Source organism: Polypterus senegalus, chromosome 2 (genome assembly GCF_016835505.1).
Source record: "Polypterus senegalus isolate Bchr_013 chromosome 2, ASM1683550v1, whole genome shotgun sequence".
NCBI lineage: Eukaryota > Metazoa > Chordata > Cladistia > Polypteriformes > Polypteridae > Polypterus > Polypterus senegalus.
The window spans coordinates 31,037,201-31,060,985 of NC_053155.1; the positions used below are offsets into that span (position 1 = coordinate 31,037,201).

At 38.1% G+C, this 23,785-nt stretch overlaps 1 protein-coding gene across 5 annotated transcripts in view; it reads left to right on the plus strand.

The window, feature by feature from the left end:
- The window catches only part of LOC120522838 (LIM and senescent cell antigen-like-containing domain protein 1), a 180,551-nt gene that overhangs the window by 140,334 nt on the left and 16,432 nt on the right, over positions 1-23,785 (plus strand). For all 5 annotated transcript variants that reach the window (XM_039743532.1, XM_039743531.1, XM_039743529.1 and 2 more), the window contains exons 3-9: positions 3,166-3,232; positions 6,904-7,024; positions 10,275-10,424; positions 16,424-16,574; positions 19,993-20,085; positions 20,965-21,013; positions 22,246-22,321. In XM_039743532.1, coding sequence (XP_039599466.1) covers positions 3,166-3,232; positions 6,904-7,024; positions 10,275-10,424; positions 16,424-16,574; positions 19,993-20,085; positions 20,965-21,013; positions 22,246-22,321 — 707 coding nt within the window. The remainder of the gene's footprint in view (positions 1-3,165; positions 3,233-6,903; positions 7,025-10,274; positions 10,425-16,423; positions 16,575-19,992; positions 20,086-20,964; positions 21,014-22,245; positions 22,322-23,785) is intronic.

Below are 23,785 nucleotides of genomic sequence, written 5' to 3' on the forward strand. Positions count from 1 at the left end.
CACCTCGGTCATCTCTCAGAGGGTCCTATCTCAGTGGACATCCCATCTCCCACAACCTGACTCCTCTTGATCTAGTAAAGTGGTGGTTCTACTCTGAGGTGTCTCCACACTGCTGATCTCTTCAGAGTTTGAGCCCACCTGCAAACCTTCACAGAATCCTCATTCTGGCCTCATCTACTGTACTCAGCATCTCATTGTCCATGTTAGTGTTACTTCTGACACATTAGGCTGAGGGGAGAGGCCACACAAAGAACAATCCAAATGTGACTTGCATGATGTTTCCAAGTAAATCAAAGAAAACCTTTCCTGGAACAGAAAAAACCTTGAGACAGACCTAAGGGTAGTGGTTGTTTGCAGGTCCTTGATGATAATCATTCTAGACTCGGTTTAGAAAAGATAAATGGAGCCAGAATGTTGACTAACCACCAGCAAGGGAAAGGATGGCGGTTTGGTGCAGTGCCGGTAAAATGGCAGACAAGGGTGGGACAGTTTCAAACACCGAATCAACAAGCTGATTAAGATGGCCGGCTCAGTTATGGGGTGCAATCTGAATCCCCTGGAGATAATAGTGAAGGAGAGAATGAAGAAAAAACTGAGTGCCATTCTGAACAATGCTACACGTCCTCTGTCTGACACACTAACACTAAGGACTTTCAGCCAATGAATCATTCAGCAGAAGTGAGTGAAGGAACACGACTCATTAATATCAGCAGCAATATGTCTGCATAAGGCCTCACTGAGACTGCACTTTTATCATTAGCCAAGTCACAAGTTTTTCTTTTTTTAGTTCTTGTGTGTTTAATAATAATAATTCTTTGCATTTATATAGTTTAAGGGGAGTTTTTGTTTGTCATAATATTTCTTGAGTTCCTGTAATAGATACATTTCCCCTTGAAGATTGATCAATCTGTTTAATCTAATCTAATCTAGTCTAGTCTAGACGACGATATTTTAGAATATGTCATGCCAATGTTGCATTCTCAACTGCAATTCTTTAGTATAATAATCTTTAACAACACACATTCTACTATGGGTGGAGTGGTGGCTCTGAGGCTAGGGATCTGGGCTGACAATCGGAAGGTTGCCAGTTCAAATCCTGTAAAACACCAAAAATGACTCTACTCTGTTGGGCCCTTGAGCAAGGCTCTTAACCTACAGTTGCTCCGTCCTGGGTATGACGTTAATCTGCATGTAGGCCCTCCAACCTGCAGGGAAAAACCTGGGGGTTGGTGGCAGAATTGGCACTCTAGCCACCATAAAAAACCTCCCACTGCTCCATTCCACCTGAACTGGTGTGGTGCTGAGGTGTCACCTGTTGCATGGCTGCACTCGGGTCCTAATCTGGGATCCTGAGGTGGTTTGTCATGTGGTGGGTGTGACAATGCACTGTATCAGTGCCTGCTCCTAACCTCCAATTCTACAATGTTCAATATTTTTTTTTTCCTTTTTCTTCTACTTTTTATTAGTTTTTCTTTTTTTATTGGTATGAAGAAGCAACTTGAATGTGATTAATGTAATAAATAGGTAAAAGATTCAGTATATAATGTATCTAGATAGTTAACTCAGTTTTATATCATATTATACTGTTATTTTTATATTTAACAAAGGTAACATTTTTCAGGTATGTTTCATTCAGTTTAATTCTATACCTTTTCATTACACTTACAACAATTGTGATTTGTGGTGAGACCACTTTAACTGACTATAACTGTACCACTGCTTAAAAACTCAAAGCTGTATGAATGATTAGGTCATTTTAAAACTAAACTTAGACTGTGTTTTGAACCCCCCCAAAGTCATCTGCACATTCATTAGTCTCCAAGTTAAATGTGATTTGTTTAAATGAATCTTTCTACGTGGGCATGGTGGTGCAGTGCGCCATGCGCTCAAGGACCACACCTAGCGTTTCTTTGTATGGGATTCATTTTCTTTTGCGTACTTTGGTATTCCTCCGACATCCTCAAGATGTGTGCGTTACCTGAATGTGTGATTGTGAAGTGGCCATGAGGAAGGGAGCATTGTGATCGACTGCTGGCCCTGCAGCTTTGTTTCCTGCCTTGCATGTGATGCTGTCACAGTAGGCTCAGGTTTCTACACAGCAGGATTAAGATGTTCTGAGAATGTCATGGTAAAGTTTGTGAAAATGATCAATACTGCAAGTTATACTTTTTGTTTTGCTTCCTATTGCACATACAAAGCATTGAAGAATATATTTGTATAAAATTTAGGTTTACCTTGGTATGATAATGTATGTTTAACATTTCCTGACGGTAATTAAGCACAAAATATCCATTTCATTAGATACCTGTTACTGATCTATTATTTGTCCTCAGAAAACTAGAACAATGTGGGTGAGAACAGGGCATTCAGCCCAAAAAAAGCTTGTCAGTCCTGTCCACCCAACTCCTGCAAGATAACATCAAGTCTAGTTTTGAAGGTCCTTAAAGGCCTACTGTCCACTCCCTTATTTACTTGATTAGAAGTATCAATCAAATAAATACAAGAAAAGCGTCATTCCATTACACTTAAGAAATAGTTAAGAAAAACCTGAGATAAATGAATCCCGGTTAAATCTTTTGTTGATTATTTAAACAGAATCTGAGTGGTCTCCACTGTCAGTCTGACTATACTATACTCCATTACTTCATGTTCTGTGCATTGTCTTGCTGCACTGCCAAAGATGACTTGTGAGATGAGCCCTTTGTGATGTTGTAGAAGTATTTTGATTTTCATATGGTGAAGGCTGTATATCAAGTTGTTTCTAACCCAGAAACCAAAATAAACCTTAATTTAATCATTGATGTAAAATTTTTATTTTTCATGATTCTAACATCGGTTGTCCAGATTAGGATGGGTCTCCAAGTTCATAGAAGTCCACACTCATTAATACACGTACCCGTTCACCAGTCAGTCTAATTTGCAAGTCTTGGGGATATGGGAGGAAAACAGGAGTACCCACAGGAAAACATATTCATGGACACGGTACAAGCAAGTAAAGTTCATGCGGACAGGGAGAAAAGCTCATTAAATGCTATGTGGTCATCCACTTGGGCTCTAGTTGAATCAGATGACTGGCTGCATACTAAAGGTTTTGCATGACAGCGACATGATCATTAATCTTTGTTCAGATTTGAACATACTGAGTGGTAATCTTATTTATTACAGTTTGAAGGGAGAAAGTACTGTGAGCATGACTTCCAGATGCTGTTTGCCCCCTGCTGTCATCAGTGTGGTGAGTGATCTTCATTGCACCCTTGATTATTCCATTCTGTACATCTGAGCACCAGACACAGTTATCAATGATTTTGTTTCCATTTAATCAAAACTTCCCAGACAATGGAGCTGATGGAAGGCAGTGGACTGTTTACGAAATGTCTAATAGTGTGACCTCGGTGTCCCAAATTCTACACATGCTGCTATAATTTATAAATGTTATACTTAACATATCTTAATTCCAGCTTGAATTAAAAATCCAACTGAAGAGAAGCTACTCTGACCCCTGCTTAATAGTACACAGTGTCAAGCATTCTGAATTAAAGTATGGTACATATTAAAAATAAAATGAATGAAAAAAAAATGTATTTTTCCATAATTCCCTCCAAATTATGAGGGTTGTGCCTAGAGTTATGACCATGGTGATTTTACAAGACATGAGTAGAAAGTTGCAGGTCAGTCAAACTTACCTAACCAAGGAAATCCCCCATTCTAGATGTTTGAAGATTCCCTTGTGATAGAACCTTCTGTTATTGACAAGAACCAGCAGTGGCTTTCAAGAAAGTAAAGACTTATTCTTTAAGGACTCCATTAGAGCGCAGTAAACCAGTCTCTGATTGTCACCCAAAGATTCTCTCCGATGTGCCCGTCTAGTTCTTTCTTACTTTTGGTATAGACAGTTAATGGGATCCAAAATACAGGCCTGAACATTGGTATCTTTGTTCCCTTGTTTAAAGTGTTTAATTCTTCATTTTGACCAACAAGAACACATTTCCATGATAAAAGTGCACATCTCTGGTGGTTTTATGTATTTCACTGGAGGCAGAAGTAGTAGGACAAAGACTGGCAACGTCAATCCATCAGGAAAGCTTTCTTTTATTAGACAGTCAGAAATATTTGTCCAGGAAGCAAAGAATTAACACCCAAAGTCAAATCCGCAAATATTTGCTGTTACAGGCCTCCCGCACTTTATGAACAACCACTTCAGAAAAATTTGCATACCCAAGGAATACCTTTATTGATTTTACAAACCACGATGTAGCTGAAGTGTATATGAACTCCAAGCCTGGGACAATATTAAAATCTGGGCCAGAAGCACTCAGACCAGGTCATCTTCACAATCATTCCAAATATGGTGGCACCTGGCAGGACGTGATGTCCATCATGCATAATTCTAAGCTCAGTCGTGATGCTGCATTCACAGACCTGCACCCGCCTGCCGAATGGCGAGGAGTTGGATCTGCAGGCTGCCTGGAGGTATTCTCATATGTTTACGTGCTGTGGTTCACTCAATTTGTTACATGTCTTACTTGTTGTATGTCTTCTCTATTATCCCGAGTATCAAGTTTACAAAAAAGATTGTGAAATAGTTGGAAAAGCGAAAATAAACATCAAAAGGCCATTTCTTGGAAATGTGAAACTTGAAGTGATAAAGTGTAGGGTAACAGCTACATTAAACATTTTATGAATAGCAATGTCTTATTAGAGTCTATCTTAATAGCTGATGCTGTTATGAAACTAATTCTGTTAATTTTTATGTATTTTGGTGATGTTTGAACCAAGAAGGGGGAGCATTCTGGGGGCAGAGAATGGTTGAAAATATTTTCCATTTAAATTATTGGTAATTTGATGTTCGTGTTATTTAAATTTGCTTTACTAAGGCGTTTTCAGGAGCAGATGAGTGACGGAAGCCTGTATAGTTTTAGACTGACAGATTTTTTGTTTTTATGTACAGACAGTCAGATCCATCAACCATTCAATCTTAAATAACATTGTGCCTGATATGTTCTATCATTTTGCAATTGAGTGTCCTTGAAATCATCAAACAAAATAAAAACTCAAGTCATAAAATTAACAATTGATGGTGAGAATTTAAATAATAAGCAAAACTAATTTGAATTTAGCTTTATTTTGGCTTTTTTTGACACTGCTCAATAGAAAAAGACCCTTTTAATGTTAAAGTGAAAACAAATCTCTGCAGAGTGTATCTAAATTAATAACCAATCTAATACAGAAAATAACTGCTCACCTCCTTAAATATGACAGTCCTAAATCATCACTGGTGCAGCCAATTGGTATTAGAAGGCCTATAATTAGTTCAATGGAGACCACCTGTCTGAGATTTTAGTGTAAATACGCCTGATCTGTAAGTTCCAACTTGTGAGCAGTCATTATGGTGGACTAAACCTGCACAATGAGGAAAAAAAGAACATGGCAAGCAAATCCACGAAGTGGAGATTAAAAAGCACAACTCATGGTGGTGACATCCAAGCCACGGAATATCTAGTTAAATCAATCATGAAGAAATGGAAAGAGTATGGGGCAGCTGTGAATCCTCTAGAGCAGGCCGTCCACAAAAAATAAATGATCATGCAAGAAGGCAGGTGAGGGAGGCCACTGAGGGACCTAAGAGAAATCTGAAGGAGTTACAAGCCACAGTGAACGAGATTGGAGCGAGACTGTACATACAACGACTGTTGCCCAGGCACATGCCAGTTGCGGCTTTAAGGGACAGTGGAAAAGAGAAAGTTGCTGTTAATGAAACACACATGATATCTCGGCTAGAGGCATATGGGATAAGCTTGAAGAATGTTCAGTGGTGCAATGAGACCAAAATTGAGCTTTTTGGCAATCAGATTGATACAGTGTTTGTACACTGCACATTATTAAAAGCAGACCATCCCTGCCATGAAGCAATGTGGTGGCAACATCATGCTTTGGGGATGTTTCTCTGTAGCAGGCTCTGGAAGGCTTGAGAGGGTGGAAAGGAAAATGAATGCAGCAAAAAAAAAAAAACACCAATAAACCTTGAAGGAAAACCTGACGCAGAACACAAGAAACCTGCACTTTGGGAGATTTTTGTTTTCCAGCAAGACAACAAACCCAAGCGTAACACCAAAGCTACACAGGAATGGTTTAAAAACAACAAGGTTTAATGTCCTGGAGTGGCCGGGTCTGAGTCCAAATCTCGTGGCTCTGTGCGGCCTGACAGACCTTGAGCAGGTTTACGATGAAGAATAGGTAAAAAAAATGGCAGTGTGCAAAGATGATAGAGAAAGAGACGCCTGTGGACAAATATTCAAGGCTGTCATGGCTGCTAAACATGCATCTACCAAATTCTGACTACAAGAGGGTGAATGCTTATGCAGTTATTTCATTTGTAATTAATTTAGGCAACTTACTTGTTTTCACTTTGAGATTGAAAAGTCCATTTCTGTTGATCAATTTCAAAACAGCCTAACTAAATCCACTGTACTTTTAAGGTTATAATAATTACATGCAAAACTGTCAAAAGATGAATACTCTTTATAGGCACTGTGAAAGAATGGAATTTGTTTCCTGCATAAATAGATCAAATGCAGTATGTTACAGGAAGTTCAAATATTATAAAGCATTGTGGTATGTAGTAGGAGCATTCCTGATGACCATGTTTTAGCGTTGTGTCTCCTACCACTATTGTGCAAGACTTTTCCCTAATGATAAAAAATAGTTATTGAACAAAAGTGTGTTTTACTTTTCTTTTTTTTTTTTTTGAACAATTACATTCCTCCTTCTCAGAGCGTTACTATTTACTTCTGGCCTCAGCTCCAGTCTGCTGAATTTTGAAAGGATTGCTCATTTCCATGAAGACGTACATGCTGTACCATTTGTCTTGTTCCCTTTCTGATTTACCTGAGGGCTCTCTTTCAGGTGAATTCATCATCGGTCGAGTCATCAAGGCAATGAATAACAGCTGGCACCCTGATTGCTTCTGCTGTGACATCTGTCAGCAAGTCCTGGCAGACGTGGGCTTTGTGAAGAACGCGGGCAGGTGAGAGCGATCCTGCTGACTTGGCTGTTGTGTACAGGAGCCAACTTGTGTCTGCAACATAATATTGATGTCACGGGGAAGGTCTGAATACTTTGAAGAGGCACTAAACACTGTCATAAAAATGGCTGGCTCACTGGCTTGTCTCCTTCTTATGTGATAAATTATCTTGTTTACATCATCTAGCAGCATTCGGTTGATCAGTAATTACAGTAACTGTGAGTGTGGTGTGGTCTTTATAGTCAGTGTGATCACTGTTTGAAATAAATTGCATGTTACATTCTTTTAACTTGCCTGAAGTAAAACATATTTTTTTGGTGACCTCTGTATTTCACATAGTAGTTTTACGTACTGTATAAATGTATGTATGTATGTTGCGACCTGCACCTCAAATACTCAGACAAAAGATTTTTATTAAGCGAAATACCTTTTTACAGTTTGTTTGGGTTTTTATTTTTTTTTGATCAGTTGGTAAGTCACAGTCACACTTCTTTTTATTTTTGCACCTCCACTCTCCTCAGAACAAGCCTTCTTCCACCTCCTCCCGACTCTCAGCCCGGGTGAGACGCTTTTCAACCCACACCCTGGAGTTGTTCCAGTGCAACAGGTTTGCCACCAGGGAGCATTTCAGGGACTAGTGGAACCTGTCCATAGCAGGGGGTGCCTGCTCCCAGCAGCTCCCCCTAGTGGGATCCCAACTGGGTTGCCCATCCAAACTAGAACCCCTGTGCAGTCCTGCGTGTATCCAAACGGGAGATTTACCAGAGGAATGCCGCCACCCAATGTACTTGGGGAACACAAAGCCTCGGGCACCAGTCTCCCTCTGTCCCTCCTTTACATGGCTTCCTGACCAGGAAAGGTAAAACTAACCAACCTGGTCAGGGTGCCAGTCCATCCATCTCCTTAGTTTATCACAACTTCCTGGCTGGCTAAGAAGCTCGCCAGCCCACCCATGTCTTCTGTGATAATGTAGATTCAAATACAGAATTACTAACATGCAGACAGTGAGCTACATTGATGATATTTATTAAAACACTCCTAATAAAAAAAGCCAGGCATTGTAAATTCTGCAGTCTTGTTAAGAGTGTTTGGGCTTTTTGTTACAACTAATCCGAACACTTGGGTGGATTGTGACAAGTGTGACAGCTCACAGCCTGTTTTCATTTTTACACACCCCAGCATTCACTCTGGTCACTCGCACTTTCTTTTCTTTTGTGTTGTGGCTGTCAGCTGTCTGCTTATCTTAGGGCCTCAAAAGCTTTTCAACTGTTGGGCTAATTGGCTGTAAACAAATGCAATAAATCAACTCCGCGTCCATTTTTTCTTCAGATCAAACTTGAGTTTGTCAGAACCACCGCATGCTTCATGCAGATACACTCCTGTAAACGTGTGTGCAGAGTACAAAGTTACATAGCTGTGCCTAAAAACAAACATAACTGGCTGTGACACCTTCTGTATTTATTGGATATGTACAGTAAGTGGTGTCTTGTGTGACATGTCCTCACCTATGCTTGGTTAAAATATGGGGAAGACTTGTTCATTTTCCTTTCATACACTGAAATACTTTGTGCTGAATTTGGCCATTTTCAGATGTAGCCGTTGTCTGTGTTTTGTTGTATTTCTTTTAATAATGTGTGTTCTCATATAATATGATAAGCACCTACTACAACAGCCATGTCTGTCTGTCCGCATGAAACAACTTGACCCCCTATTGACTGATTTTGTTGAAATGGAATGCTTTTTTCCAATTAAATTTGTCAAGACAGTTCAGTTTTTGTTGAGATATCTCCAGCAGATCGTGCTGTACAGTGTTTTGAAATTTCAAAACCTCCCATTGAAAACAACTTGCAAATCCACAAGCACGTCTATTTGAAAACAGAGAAACAGTCTGTGTGACTTCAACTTCAAGTTAGCTCACTGTTTCAATTTCACCTCGAGAGCAGTTACGCAAGGATATTTTCTAGCATATTTTTGTCTGTTTACTTGACGGATAGTCGCTCGGATCCCCAGTTCAATAACCGGGATTACGGGTGAACCCGCTCAAGCAGCTCATACGGCAGCACCATCCTCCTGCTGCTTCTTTAGGTAAGTTAACCACAAAAGTGCAAAATAAATCAGTTCTCTGGAGACGAATCAAAGAGGAAAGCAATTATGCAATTCACCAAACTAATATTATTGCAGGTTATTATTGTAAGGAACCAACGTTATCAACCTGCAGTTAAACACGGCTTGAAGTACTTAATTACACGAGAAAGCTGCAGCTGCCCTAAGTGGCACAAACACAGGATGGGCTTAAAAAGGGAACTGCAGTTAATATGCAGGTAGAAGATCGGGCATGCGACCAGGACTGTACCCGATGCATGAAGAGGCAGATTACAGTAAATGCATGTGCTTAATTAGCTGTCACTTAATGTACAACCGACTAAACTGGGATTACGGTTTGTCATTGCCAGAGGAGCCACTTTTGCTTCCATGTCTCTTTAGACTGGAATTAAAATCTTTAAGATCATTGTCACATTTGGTATTCTTGTTAAACTATGAACCAGTTCCTTTCCAAGTTCTTTGATTTTTTTTTTAAAATACTGATAGCTAGATTGGGAACTTCAGGTTTTGTGATGCTGTTAGTGATTTTTAGTCACAGACCTACCAACATTAACACGCATCATTCAGTGCCATTTTCACATCATTTGAGCTGGACTCTGCTCTCTATGAAAGCTATCGACCCACCACAAGTATATTTAGGTTATGTTTGTTTAGCTACATGACATCTTTAAAAAGCCCATATTTAATGTAATCTACTGACACATGCAGTTGCACTCTATTATCGTTGTTATTATTGATTGTTTTAAAAATTAGATAACTTGGATGAAGTAACTAAGAAATGTTAATTGCTCCATCTTTCATATCAGTTTAACGCTGCTGAATGTTACGTCATGCATACTTTTTCTAACTTGTTTTCAATTTTACTTTAGCGCAGTCTGCTTTATGTTTTTCATTTTTATAAGACAGTGACAATGCAGTTTGACATGGTGATACACTAACCATTAGCAGAGAATTTGTATAACATTTCAGCAAGTCTTTAGTCCAGGAAAAGTGAATGTTCAAAGGAACATACATTTACATAAATGTGTTGTTTTCTTTTAGATTTTATTAAGAAAAGTGTAAGTAAAAGTGTAATAATTAAATGCAATCTGTGGGGTGCAGGAGGGCTGCCTGGCTTCTCGTAACCAGTCTCATATTGTTTTCTCATTAGACACCTGTGCCGGCCTTGTCACAACCGTGAAAAAGCTCGAGGCTTGGGAAAGTACATCTGTCAGAAGTGTCACGCCATCATCGATGAGCAGCCCCTGATTTTTAAGAATGACCCCTACCACCCGGATCACTTTAACTGTACCAACTGTGGGTAAGTGATAGAGGAAACCATTAATGAGCTCCAATGTCTGTCCATGTGTTCGGAGCTGCTGGGCTATGACAGTACACAGTGCAAGGAGACCGTGAGTCGACATCCAAAGTAGATCGAGCTGCATTAGAAAGGGAGCAAGGACTTTGTCCTGAATGTTAAACTACACAGTAAAGTGTCCCTATCCACCTCCTACTCCTAACATTTATTTTAGAGTACATTAGCTTGTGAGTATTCCACAGAAACTGTGATTTGAAAAAGGTAGGAACAAAAATCTATGAGTAGAGTGACCCCTAAATTTGATTAAATTTGTGCTTTTGAATGCCCTCTGTGGCTAAAATAACTTTCAAATTATTCAAAACAAATGTAGGAACATCTAGAACTGCTGCTTATTTAATTTCTTTAGTATCATAAAAAATGATATAAATGATATAAATATTGGCAAAATGACCAAAAGTGTGTAAACAGTTCCTGTATTCACTATTTTCACATTTTATTGTTACACCACATTGAATCACCGTGGATTTAATTTGGCTTTTTTGACACTTGTCCACACATAAAGTGAACCAGTAAAATGAATGAATACTTGATATTAGATTAGTTAGTGATTCAAATTTGACCCTGTGTTTGCGTATATGAGTCAGGCTGCACTGGGCTGATGCCCAGCACAAGTGCTGCCAAGATAAGCTCTGACCCCCAAGACTGTAAACTACAACAAATGGGTTTGATAATGTTACTACTACTTAGAGCTTTGTTTCCAAAAAAGCTGGGACGCTGTGTAAAAATCAAATAAAAATGGCATGCAACAATTTACAATATAAACCCTAAATTTCATTTAAAATAGTACAAAGACAACATACAAAATGTTGAAAATGAGAAATGTAATTTTGAAAAATACATGCTCATTTTCTCAATTTGATGCCAGCAACACATGTAAAAAAATGAAGACAGGGCCTGTTTAGCAGTGTGTTGCATCACCTCCTCTTTTAACAACACTATAAATGTTTGAGAACTGAGGAGACCAGTTGCTGTAGTTTTGAAAGTGCCATGTTGTCTTGCCTGATACAGGATTTCAGCAGCTTAACAGTTCAGGATCTCCTTTGTTGTATTTTCCATTTCATAATTTGCCAAATGGTTTCACTGTTTGACAAGTTTGGACAGCATTCAGGCCAGTTTAGTGCCCGGTCCCTTTTACCACAGAGCTATGCTGTTGCAGAACGTGATCTGGCATTGTCTTACTGAAATAAACAAGGCCTTCCCTGAAAAAGACGTTGCCTGTCTGGCATCATATCCTACTCCTAAACCTCTATCTATCGTTTAGCATTCATGGTGCCTTCTCAGATGTGCAAACTACCCATCCCATGTGCACTAATGCACCCACATACCATCATGGATGCTGGCTTTTGAATTGTAAACTGATTATAAGCCAAATGCTCCCTCTTCTGTTTAGCTCATTGGCGTCCATGATTTCCAAAGAGAATTTCAAATTCTGATTCGTCAGACCACAGAACGGTTTTCCAGTTTGCTTCAGTCCATCTTAAAAGAGCCTGGGTCCAAGAAAGAAAACGGTGTTTGTGGTTCGTGTATATCTGGCTTCAACTTTGCAGGGTAGAGTTTTAACTTCCATTTGTGAATGGAGTGAAGAACTGTGTTTGCAGGCAGTGGTTTTCTGATGTGTGTCTGAGCTCATGCAGTGATTTCAACTACAGAATCGGGTCTACTTTAATGCAGTGCCACTGAGGGCTTGAAGATCACGGCCATAGAAGGCTGGTTTTCGGTCTTGTCCCTTGTGCACAGGAGATTCCCCCTGATTCTCTGAACCTTTTAATGATACTATGTACTGTAAATGATGAAATATCCTAATTCTTTCCAATTGTATGCTGAGGACCATTAAATTGTTGCACTGTTTGCCCGCACAGTATCTCACAGAGAGGTGAGCTCCTCCAGATCTATGCTTCTGAGAGACTCCTCCTCTCTGGGATGCCATCTTGATACCCATTCATGTCATCATACCGCTGACACGTTGCCTAATTTGTTGTGAGACCTTTTTTTTTTTCCAGTCTTTTTTTGCTCCTGTCCCAATTTTTTGGACGTGTTACTGGCATCAAATTCAAAATAAGCATTTACTTTTCATAAAACAATTTACAATCTAAAGCATTTGTCATTAGTCCCCATCGCCTGCTGAGATGTAGGTAAAGCTGAGTATACCTAAACATGTGCCAGCATTCGAAACATCATATTGCAGAAATTACAAACAAACAGGCCTCATTTTATAAGGCGCTTAAATATAGTAAACATTAGGCATGAGGCAACATTTCATTGTGTTGAATTTCATGATACAAAATGTGGAGTTGTATATTTTGCAGCATTACCGCATGACTGAAGTGAAAACACAAAGGAAAATGAAAACGTCTTTGGTTTAAAGCAGGAGATCTAAAAATCTGATTGAAAAACTAGAACTATAACGTGTTAGGCTCGATTTATACTTCACGTGACGCCTGCTGCAGCGGACGCTCCTGCTCCACAAGCGTTGTAGTGTTTATACTTGCGCGCGTACTTTACATAAATCTGGAGGAATCCACCAGGTGGCAGTGCGAGATATTATCATGGTGAGAACATGTTTGGCTTCTCTCTGTTGTGAATTGCCTAGAACCCTCATTAAATTCCGATGACACCTTACCGCAATATCTCTGAAAATGATGTTTATTGATTAAATCCATCGAACCAGGGATTCCATCAAGCATTGGGCACAAGTGAGAAGCAATCCCTGGACGAGGCCTCAGCTCATCGCAAGGTGAATACAAGCACTCGCATACACTAGCGTCATTTTAGCGGCACCAAATCCCCAAATCTGCATATCTTTGGAAGGAAACTGGAACACAGTATGGAATCCAAGCAGGAAATACCAGCGACATGACTCCCTGCAAGACAGCAGTGCTACTGCTCTGCCACCGTGTCACCCCCATGTGTGTAATTATTAACAGTATTCATTATTTAAATGAAATTAACGATTTATCTGTAAAATGTAATATACACACTTTAATGCATTTCATCATGAAAGTGATATGAAGTATAAATCTAAGGATTCTAAATGTGCAGAGAGTTGGAATATCATACATTTAATGTGTTCGGTGTGGCGATCTATTGCTGCTTGCCTTAGTGATTAAAAACTGGGATGACGTTTACGATGGTCTGCTTTAATGATAAAGTAAACTACGAGGTTAAAGTGGGCATTTCGAGATTAAAGCCGAAATTTCCACTTAAATCACAAAATACACGTTTTCACCGTGTCCTTAATTTTTTTTCTGAGTGGCTCAAATACAGTGCTGTACATTATGTTGCTATTTTGAAGTTGCAAAAATAAAAAAAAAAGACGGCACCAAACATGGTATGTGAGACTTTTAAAATGCATTGTGTCATTACGATGGGGAATATGTGACGCTTGAATATAAAAGCACCACAAATGCATCTGTATGTCGGTATTTTACTTCACCACATCGAACCATTCATCAAACATCGAAGCACGCACATCGATCTCGTAGGATCCGCAAAGCGGCTTCCTGTCACATGTAGATAGTAAACAGAGACTCTGACGTCAAATTCCAACTTTTAGCACACTGCGCCCCCCGAATTTTTGCTGGTACTGCAACTCACGCACTCATCGCGTTAATTTCTGAGGACCTGCTCAGAGGACGCATCAAATGAACACTGAGAGCGCATGGCAGCCATGATGCAGGCGCGTACGTGTTCTGAGCGTGAATTATAAACGAGCCCTTAAACTGACTGTACTTTGACAGAACTGTTATTCACTGTCTGTATAGTGGTGTGAGGTTGAGAGTTGTTGGCGCACAACATTGGTATCGCTGTAAGTGAAAGTGGGCTGTGACTGTAGGATATGTCTCTCCCACACACTCATCCTCAGGTGAGTTTCAACTTACCCTCAAGGTGTGTTTTCAAATCAAATTCTTCACAAACTTCTCATTGTAATGGAATAGTTCTCTTGATCTATGTATATACTCAGACGCTGGGAGCAGCAGGCTGCAATTACTGCATCTCTCTCGGGCGGCCAATGTGAGAACGAGTTGTCTGGACAGAGATACATACAGTGTATGACCAGTGCTGATTCAGAAACGGGTGGATTACAGCAAGGAGGAATAATGCAACAGCCGGTCTTGCATGGCTCTTAACAGCCACCCTCTATAATAGTGACAAGAGAAAGCAACCAAATGCTTGCTTTTATGGTCAAATCATATGGCTGTCTCTACTACGTCTGCATCCAGCGACTGTCAGTTTTTCAGTTGCAGTGGATATTGTCACAGAGGAGAGGTTTCATGCGTACTGTTGGTCTTCAGCAGTACTTGGCATTTGTATTTTAACTGTGTTTTGTTCACAACACTGTGTGCCTGTACTCATTGAAGAGCGCTGTACAAAAAAAAACAAAAAAAAACTTGTAATTATACATTATTCAAATATGCAGTCCTGGTCCATAGATAACGGGTCTGTTAGGCATTCAAACAGGAAATAAAAAGACATCCATTGTTGAAACTCAGAAAACAAAAAAGATCAATTCAAATTTGGCTGATTTTCCGCGGCAGTAACTTTATATTATAGGTTTGTTATTGTCATGAGTACAGTAGTGAGAAGTCAAGCAAAATGAGCCCTTTTATTGGCCAACTAAAAAGATTACAATATGCAAGCTTTCGCGGCAACTCAGGCCCCTTCTTCAGGCAAGATGACTTCTGACTTCTCACTACATCCGTCATGGCTAACACGGTACAACACCCTGGTACTCATGAGCACAGCGAAATTCTTACTTGCATATGCTAACTAACATGCAAGACATTTAATTTACTGTAGTGCTGATATTTTATGTTCATGTTTAAGATTTTTTATTTTAATAAGAAAGAAAAAACTTTACAAAATGTAAATTAAAACTTGTGTATTTAATGTATTGATTTGAATTTATGTTGCAGTGTTTTGATTTATAATGATTAACACTAAACATAACAGTACATTTCTTTATAGAAAATTTGATATCATGGGAATATTGTATCATGAAGCCTGGATTACCAAATGAATTGCATCATGGGATAAGTGTATTGTCTCATGCCTAATAAACAAAAACCCAAGGCACTTTATAAATACAGAGCTGTATGACAGTTGCACACATTATTAACTTTTTAAAATTGGTTGTATAAATTACATTACAATGCAGGACTTACGACAATGCAATCAGACACAAAATACTATAAAGACTAAAGTATAAACTGTGTAAAATACAATCCAATCGATACATTTCCAAGAAAGACTTAAGATGCTTTTGATCATACATTGATATCAGCAACAGTAAATTAATGATAATTCTTTAACAAACCTAGTTAAAAAATGGCACATTTTGAACAGGGTTAGTTGTCTTGTCGCTCAGACGTCTAAACGTGTCTATTACTATACATGACATGATGAGATGAGAGATTGTGTTTTAAATGTGCACAACTATTAAAGCGGCACACATCTCATCTTAATGTCTTACAAGTAATTTAAGGGCTGCAAACAACATTTATTTAACATTTACAGAACATCACACCATATTATACAATGCACATTTAAAATATTGAATAATTAATAGACAATATTTATGAATTGAAAGCTAAATCGATGTATATTGCATATTATACATTTAAAAACTGTTAGAAATAATATGTTTTGTGTAAAAAAGATCACAATCTTAAAGTAAAAGTCTAATGAAAAGTTTCTGATAAATTATCAAAAAACAAAATTAATAAAACCTTCTGAACTATCAAATCGAAGTACATAATGGTGTTAGTTCTGTCATACAAATATTTCTTTTGATGATATCCGGTTTTATTTTTTTCTTTATATGGATATTTATTTGGGATACATGTGTCATTTTGATTTTAGTAAAGTATTTGTAAATTATTTCTTGCCCTTGTGTGTAATCGATGAGCGTCCTGATTCTTATTGTTCCATCTTGATTTTTACAGGAAGGAGTTGACTGCAGATGCCCGGGAACTTAAAGGTGAACTGTACTGCCTGCCTTGCCATGACAAGATGGGGGTTCCTATCTGTGGCGCTTGCCGTAGGCCTATCGAGGGACGTGTGGTTAATGCCATGGGCAAGCAATGGCACGTGGAGGTACGTTACAATGATTTCACTTGCCTGTATGAGTCAGTTCTGTTAAAGACGTGAGGAAACCACTGCTCAGTTTTAATGTATGGACGAAGACAAAGTGTGAAAATAGAGTTTTAGATTAAAATGTAACCAAAATTATAAAAGACTGAAAATCACTACATTAAAACATCTACTTCGACATGCAGAGTACAAAAGCAAAATTATCATCTTGGGCTTTTGACATTCTTGAATTTACAGAGGGTTGGACTGACAGTGGTGGAGAGGTGGGAGCATATCACCATATGTCAAAAATACGATTGAGGCTCAAAAGATCAACACACAAGTTTGCGAATACAGAGTCCAGGAATTCCAGATCACATATTTGCTCCTGGCCTTCAAATTTCGATAATTTAAATAGTTTTATCATAATGTTAAATGAAATAAGACATATACTTTTAAAGTCGTGATAATGGGTACTTTGAACTTTCCATAAATTGGGAAAGAAACGTCTGCTGAATGCGTTGTTCTTTCCTTACAACAATTTCCTTACTTTCCTTACTTACAATTCAGACTGGCTTTTATCTACTAAAAAGTTTAAACAATTGTTACTTAAATCGTCACACTATGGAGAGATGCCAAATAAGATTTTAGCTTAGCACTCATGTAAAGAGGGAGTTTTTAAATTTTAATAGCCAAATAAGCAGTGCTGATAAGTTAGGTACACAAAGCCCCATCATACAAGGCTAATAATATACAGTATAGAGTGGCACTGTTTCCCCCATAAGAAATAATGTTCAAGTTGTTGAAGTGAGCCAGGCATCAAGTGACTCCCCAAAGTTATTCTCCCTAAAATAAAAAAAAATAGTAATACAGTGCAGTACACCAGGAAATTAATACATGTAAAAAAATAACGTTCTATAATTAATGACACTTAATAAAGCAACATGTCTTACTTCAAGAGGACAGAGATATGCTTACTGTGGTGGTATGTATTTGAATCAGAGGAGGGGTGACAAACAGAATAATCAGAATCTCCATTATCTCCTCCTGCAAAAAACTCCAATTGCTTCTTAGTGAACTGAAGCAGAGCCAGATGAAGTGGGCAGCTGAGAAACATGCACTGTCCGATGTGTGCAGTTTGTCATCATTAAGTTTGTTAACTTTACAGTATAACACTGTGCAATCTCATTGACATCTTTCCTTTTTTATTGCTAACATTCAACACTCACAAAAAAATGTATTGTTCTGCAAGACGTTTCCATCATCTTTTGTGGGCGGCCATGTATTTCCAGCAGAAGAAAGTTATATAACGAGACACGGTCTCAAATAATCAGCGGTGTACAGGCCAAAGAGCATATAGCAGGGTGTCTTATAGTGAGGACCTCATGTACATGCAAAGTGAAATAAATAAATTAAGAATCATTATGCAACATAATACTCGTCAGAATGCATGACTGAAAAGGCTATAATAACTGTTCCCACAACACACCTAGACTTCTCCAACACCAAGTTACAAGTACATGGGATCGGCCAATAACACTGTTTTGAGTTGAGTTTTATACTGAATATTTGGATGAAAACTGTCCCTGCTAACCAAATGATATTTCAAGAAGGCCTGATACCAAATACATTGTGGTATGATTCAGTAACACTTTTTATTTAAAAAAAATGAATAATATCTCTTAAACTAAAAATAAAATAAAATCACTTTATTTACCGCATAGCAGAAAAAGTCATTCCTTCTACTATTTCTTGTGAACTTATGAACTTGAACTTTATTGCCAAGCAACATAGTTACTGGAAATTTACAGTAGAATTACACAACACAATACAAGACACATGACACCATCCCAACATCAGGTGTTGTAGTAGTTTCACTGGTCCACTTTATTAAGAGCAGACACAATCTTCACTCTCTGTTTCATTAAATAAACTTCTCACCAGAGTTGAACAAGCAGAAGTGTTATTTCTGAAGGATGAAAGGGACTTTTTATTTGCCCACCTTGTACTTAAGTGAAAATATGATAATATTGTGATTTTGTTTTTATGTTATGTATTATACTAGCCATGGAATCTGTCAGAATCAGGTAATAGAATAATGCTCTCTCTTGTCCCACGTGTACCTTCAGCACCTCTGCTCAGTACCCACGTGTGTGAACGTCTCTTTACTTACGTTTCATCTCTCAAGCGCACTCCTGTAAAGCCTGCTTCTCCGACTCCGTCATTATTTTCGAGACGCCTTTCTTGCCTTCCTGTCTGGTTTAATACTTTCTGTCTTTCAAGGAGACTCACTTAGCGTGCCTCATACGTCTTTACTCCTCTCCCCTTCACACTCGTACTTCCTTTTTCATTACATCACCAAAGCCAAACTGACTAATCACACCAAAGCTAAAGTGACCAATCAAATTTTTTAGAGGGAGCGGACGCACAGGCCTAATGTTTTATTATACAGTAGACAAATATGTATTATGAGTCAGTTCAGCAAGGTATTACTTATTCTTTTTTTCATTTGACTCAACCTAAAGCTACAAGCATATCCCTGTCATTCTGTTGCACCTGTTTAGAGAAACCTTTGACCCAGTGTATACCACCTATTTGTTAAATATGCAATGTTATTAATTGAGCTTAGTAACATTATGTACTGTGCTGTCTATTGGCATTTTGTATTGCATGTTTCTATTAAATATTGTTTTTTGAATTCCAGCAGATGGCACACTGTAGATTTTTTTTTGTACTCCTGTATGTAATAAATATCTATGTGTTCTGCAAAAATTTTGTAAAATTTTATTCAACTTCATCTCCTCTAGCATTGTCCAGCTTTGGCTGAAGAATCATAGCCAGAATAAAACTCCAGTCCTGAAGCGTCAGGTCATATAAATAATTTACACTAAGGTGTAGTACACGACAAAGTAAGCTTTGTCAGGAGATTTGGAGGAAGCACACAAGGAAAGGTTCTTCAGATGTTGGTTTCCTTTTTTATTATATTGTTACATTTATTCAGGGTTATTCCATAATTCATTTTGGAGTGTTTCGTTGTATGTTGTGTTTTGTCAGTCATTTCCTTCTTATATGTCAGTCACTTCTGGTTTTCTTATTGTTTCTGTTAGGCACACCACTGACAAAGGGGACTCTTCCCTATTGTTCCTCACCATTTTCAATCAACATTTTCACCCCAGGAGTAATCAACTAGGGGGCGCAGACACAGTCCGTTATTTTAGGATATGGCATCTGTGTTTGTGGTGGTCTAGTAAGCTCACGTCCTGCCCTGCACTATATTAACTAGCTTGTACCCGACATCCCTAATGGGCCTCCCTGGCATAAAATATTATTATATTGCTCAGTTTTTCAGAAATGGGGATTATTACAGATATCTTTTGTACTGACTTTTGCAAGCATATTTGTGTGACATGAAAAAACTAAAACTTCTGACTTTGTTCTGCAGCACTTTGTATGTGCGAAGTGTGAGAAGCCATTCCTGGGCCACCGGCATTATGAGAGAAAGGGCCTGGCTTATTGTGAAACTCACTACAATCAGGTGAGTGACGGCGTCTCGGTGTTTCAAGTGACAGTGATGTAGATGACAATTCTCCTGGCGTATACCAAATGTACAGCAGTCACTGATGCAAGTGTTTCATTTCATAACTTGTAATGGTTTAGCTGAAAGTTGAATGTACCTTTTGTAGTGGATTCACATTGCAGCAGGAAAATGTTTCTTTTTGCAAAAAGACCTTTCTAGAAATTAAACTGTATACAGTTAAACCTTATAACTCTTTATTTATTGATGGAATGATTGATTGGCTTATTATTTCTCCTGTGAGTTGGTATCCTTGTTTTTTTTAATCTTTCTTCTGATGTATGCATCTGAATTTCCCCTTGGGATTAATAAAGTTTATCTAATCTAAAACTCCATATCAATTTAGACATAAGACATAACTAACTCTATTTATACACTGTGTTTATGTTTATTTATTATTGTGTCTTCTATTTTTCTATTCATTTTGTAAAGCACTTTGAGCTACATTTTTTGTATGAATATGTGCTATATAAATAAATGTTGATTGATTGATTGATTGATTGATTGACTATGACATTCTATAGACTGATTCCTAGATGTACACAATGTTTTGTTCTGCTAATCTGTCAAATGCACAATAGTTTAAACCCGGACATCTGGATTACTGCAGCGTGGCAGATGCTTATGTCAGGATGCTTTAGGTGATATACATCATTCCTCTTAATGACTTTCATGTGATAAATAAAAATTCATTCAAACAGCTAATGTTTAAACCCTAGCATTCATTTACCTCCCATTCAGCTTTAATGTTGAAAAGTGTGAATGTTAGTTTCACGGTGGATTTAAAATATCCTTAACAGTCAATATCATTTTTATTTTCTGTCTTCTAAATCCCAACAGCTCTTTGGAGATGTATGCTACCACTGTAACCGGGTGATTGAAGGAGATGGTAATTTCTTTTTCATTTTTTTTTTTTTGTATCTCAAAGAGAAATGTACTATTTGTGAATGTAAAAATGTGTTCTAAAAGACATTTTATGATCAAGTACTTGTTAATATAAAAAAAAACAATTGTTAATATTCTATAGCATGTATCTTGACAAGGTCTATGCATCCCAAAGATTCATTATAATAAATGTACAATGTCAAACATTATTTATAATAACTAAGTACAAATTTACATCATGTGTGAAAAAATATTATATTAAGAACCTTAATGAGTATATAAATCTATCTTTTTTTTTTTTTTGACTCACTTATCCTAAGCAAGGTAACGTTTTAGCTGTAGCCTATCCCAGCATGCATTGGGCACAAGACAGGAGTGATCCCTAAACTGGGCACCAGGGTGAACAAACATACCCACTCACACACACATCAGGGCCAGTTCAGCATCACCAATCCACCTAACCTACATGTCTTTGGACTGCAGGAGAAAAAAGTATAAAAATAGAACTTAAGTTAAAAGTATGTTTCTCCATCACCACAACTTAAACGACAATTGAAATAAATGACCAGATTGGGTGCAATGTGTTTTGTAGTGGGAGCAACCCCTAAGCACTTTATAAATGAAACAGTAGACGGTACTTCATTTATCCCGAGGTAATTGCCATTGAAAGTGAGTGAGACAGTGCAGTGAGTGTCACAGAGTGCTTCAGTAACACTCATTGGTGTAAGAGCAGTAATTTCAGTATTGCTCTGATAATTTGTATTCTGCTGCTATGCTGCTGGCACGTCTGACCCTCTGTGCACTTGGAAATCACCGAGCTTTACTCTTTGGCACCACCTAGTGGTGGTGAGGTTTAGAACTGCCTAGTCGGCCATGTTTTCAACCCTGTGTAAGTGGACTTTTTTCCACTGCTGAACTATCGCCTCACACTATTAGTTTAATGTCATTAATGAAACTGGCAGCATTGTTTGTACGGTGGTCAGTTGATGTCCAGACTGATGAGTCTCTCACAGGAACAAACTGGTATACACAACAGAACTGCTATAAAGAATTAAATTATAAGCAGTGTATTTTTTATTAAAATAAAAATGTGTATAACATATGTCTGTGTATTGCATAGATGAGTTGGCAACTTCCTAACTTCTGTGTGTTCATACTTTTTATGGTGGTGATGTTTCTAAGACTCTCTTTTTTTTTTTTTCTTCTTTTTTTTGTTTGTTTTTTCCCCCCCCACAGTTGTTTCTGCTTTGAACAAGGCGTGGTGTGTCAACTGCTTTGCGTGCTCGACATGCAATACCAAGCTCACCCTCAAGTAAGTCTACACAATGCCTTTTGTTAAATTCATGAAGTGCCCTAAAGTCAATAAACTGATTCATTACAGCTGGCACAAGATGTATACATTTCTTCATTCCTCTGTTTGATCTTCAGGAACATTCTTCATTCATTTGTTACCCATGTTGTCGCTAAAATGTCCCAGTTTAAATTTTTTAATTAAACAAGAAAAGGTACAACCAGGATGACATATTCTGTAAAGGTCATTAGCATTAATGGAACATGGTAAAGGTGCTATATAAGATAAGTATTATTATTATTATTATTATTATTATTAACAGGTTATTGGTAAAAAAATGTTTGCACCTTTAAGGTTTAAAAAAAAAATCCTGAGGTATGCTAATTTACTCTACATTGGCGCAGCTACATAATGAAATCCAGTAATAAAGAGTCAAAATGACATGAGCTGATCTCGTACCCTTTTGAGACCATTTTGCATTATGGACGTAAGTTACAGATGTGATGACAGCATTTTCTCAGCTTGTCACTGTCATCTCATGATAATGTTGCATTTTACTGAGGGCCATCCCAGAAACGGCAGACTTTGGTGCAGAAAGTTCTGGTAGACATGGTTTGACAGAGGCATTTCTTGAAAGTGTACCTCATGGGAGCTAGAAAAGGCTTTTATTTTGTAGATTTACAAGTCTGTAAGTTTCCATTTTAGCTAACTTTGATGACATTGTATGAAACACAGTTTCACAGCTTGTGCTCCATGAATGCCAATTTCAAGGTTTACAGCCTTAAGATGAATGTCCTTCCTCCCGAAACCTGAGATGTAACCACATGAATTCAATGGTCTCCAGCTGCCATAATTACTTGCTTCCATCAATGAGTGCACCAGGGTAGCCATTACAATAATCACTTTCTGTAGCAATTTCATACTTGTAGGGCTTAGAGGTTTCACCATATTGTGTCTACGGATTGCTGGTCTTTCAGCAGTTACAGTCTGCTGAATGAATACAAGACTTGCAGTGCACATTGATAATCCTCCATGCACACTTCTAAATATAAAACGGGCCTACATTCATATTTATGCTCCTCTTATTTTCACACTACCCACTCCACATCTTAGTGTAATTGGCCAGAAAGCATGTCAACCTGTAGCTGAGTTGTACCTGGCTGAATGGTACAAATACAGGTGCACTTGATAGTGGAAACGAAGCCAAAGAGGCAGGCAGTTTATGTCATCACCTAGGAAATGATATTACTAGCTGCAGTGCAAAATAAATGCCCTCAACATCCACCCCGATCTAAATTTGTGTGAATGGTGTAGGTATGGCATGGCAGGATATTAGAAAAGCAATTTAAAGGTCTTTTGTCACCTGCGTGGTTGTCAAACAAATTTGACGCCTTTCTCTAGTGACACCTATCTGCTCCCACCTGTAACTATTCCCCTATCTAGGTATTGTGAAATGCTTACTGAGTGTTTCTTTCAGGACAAACC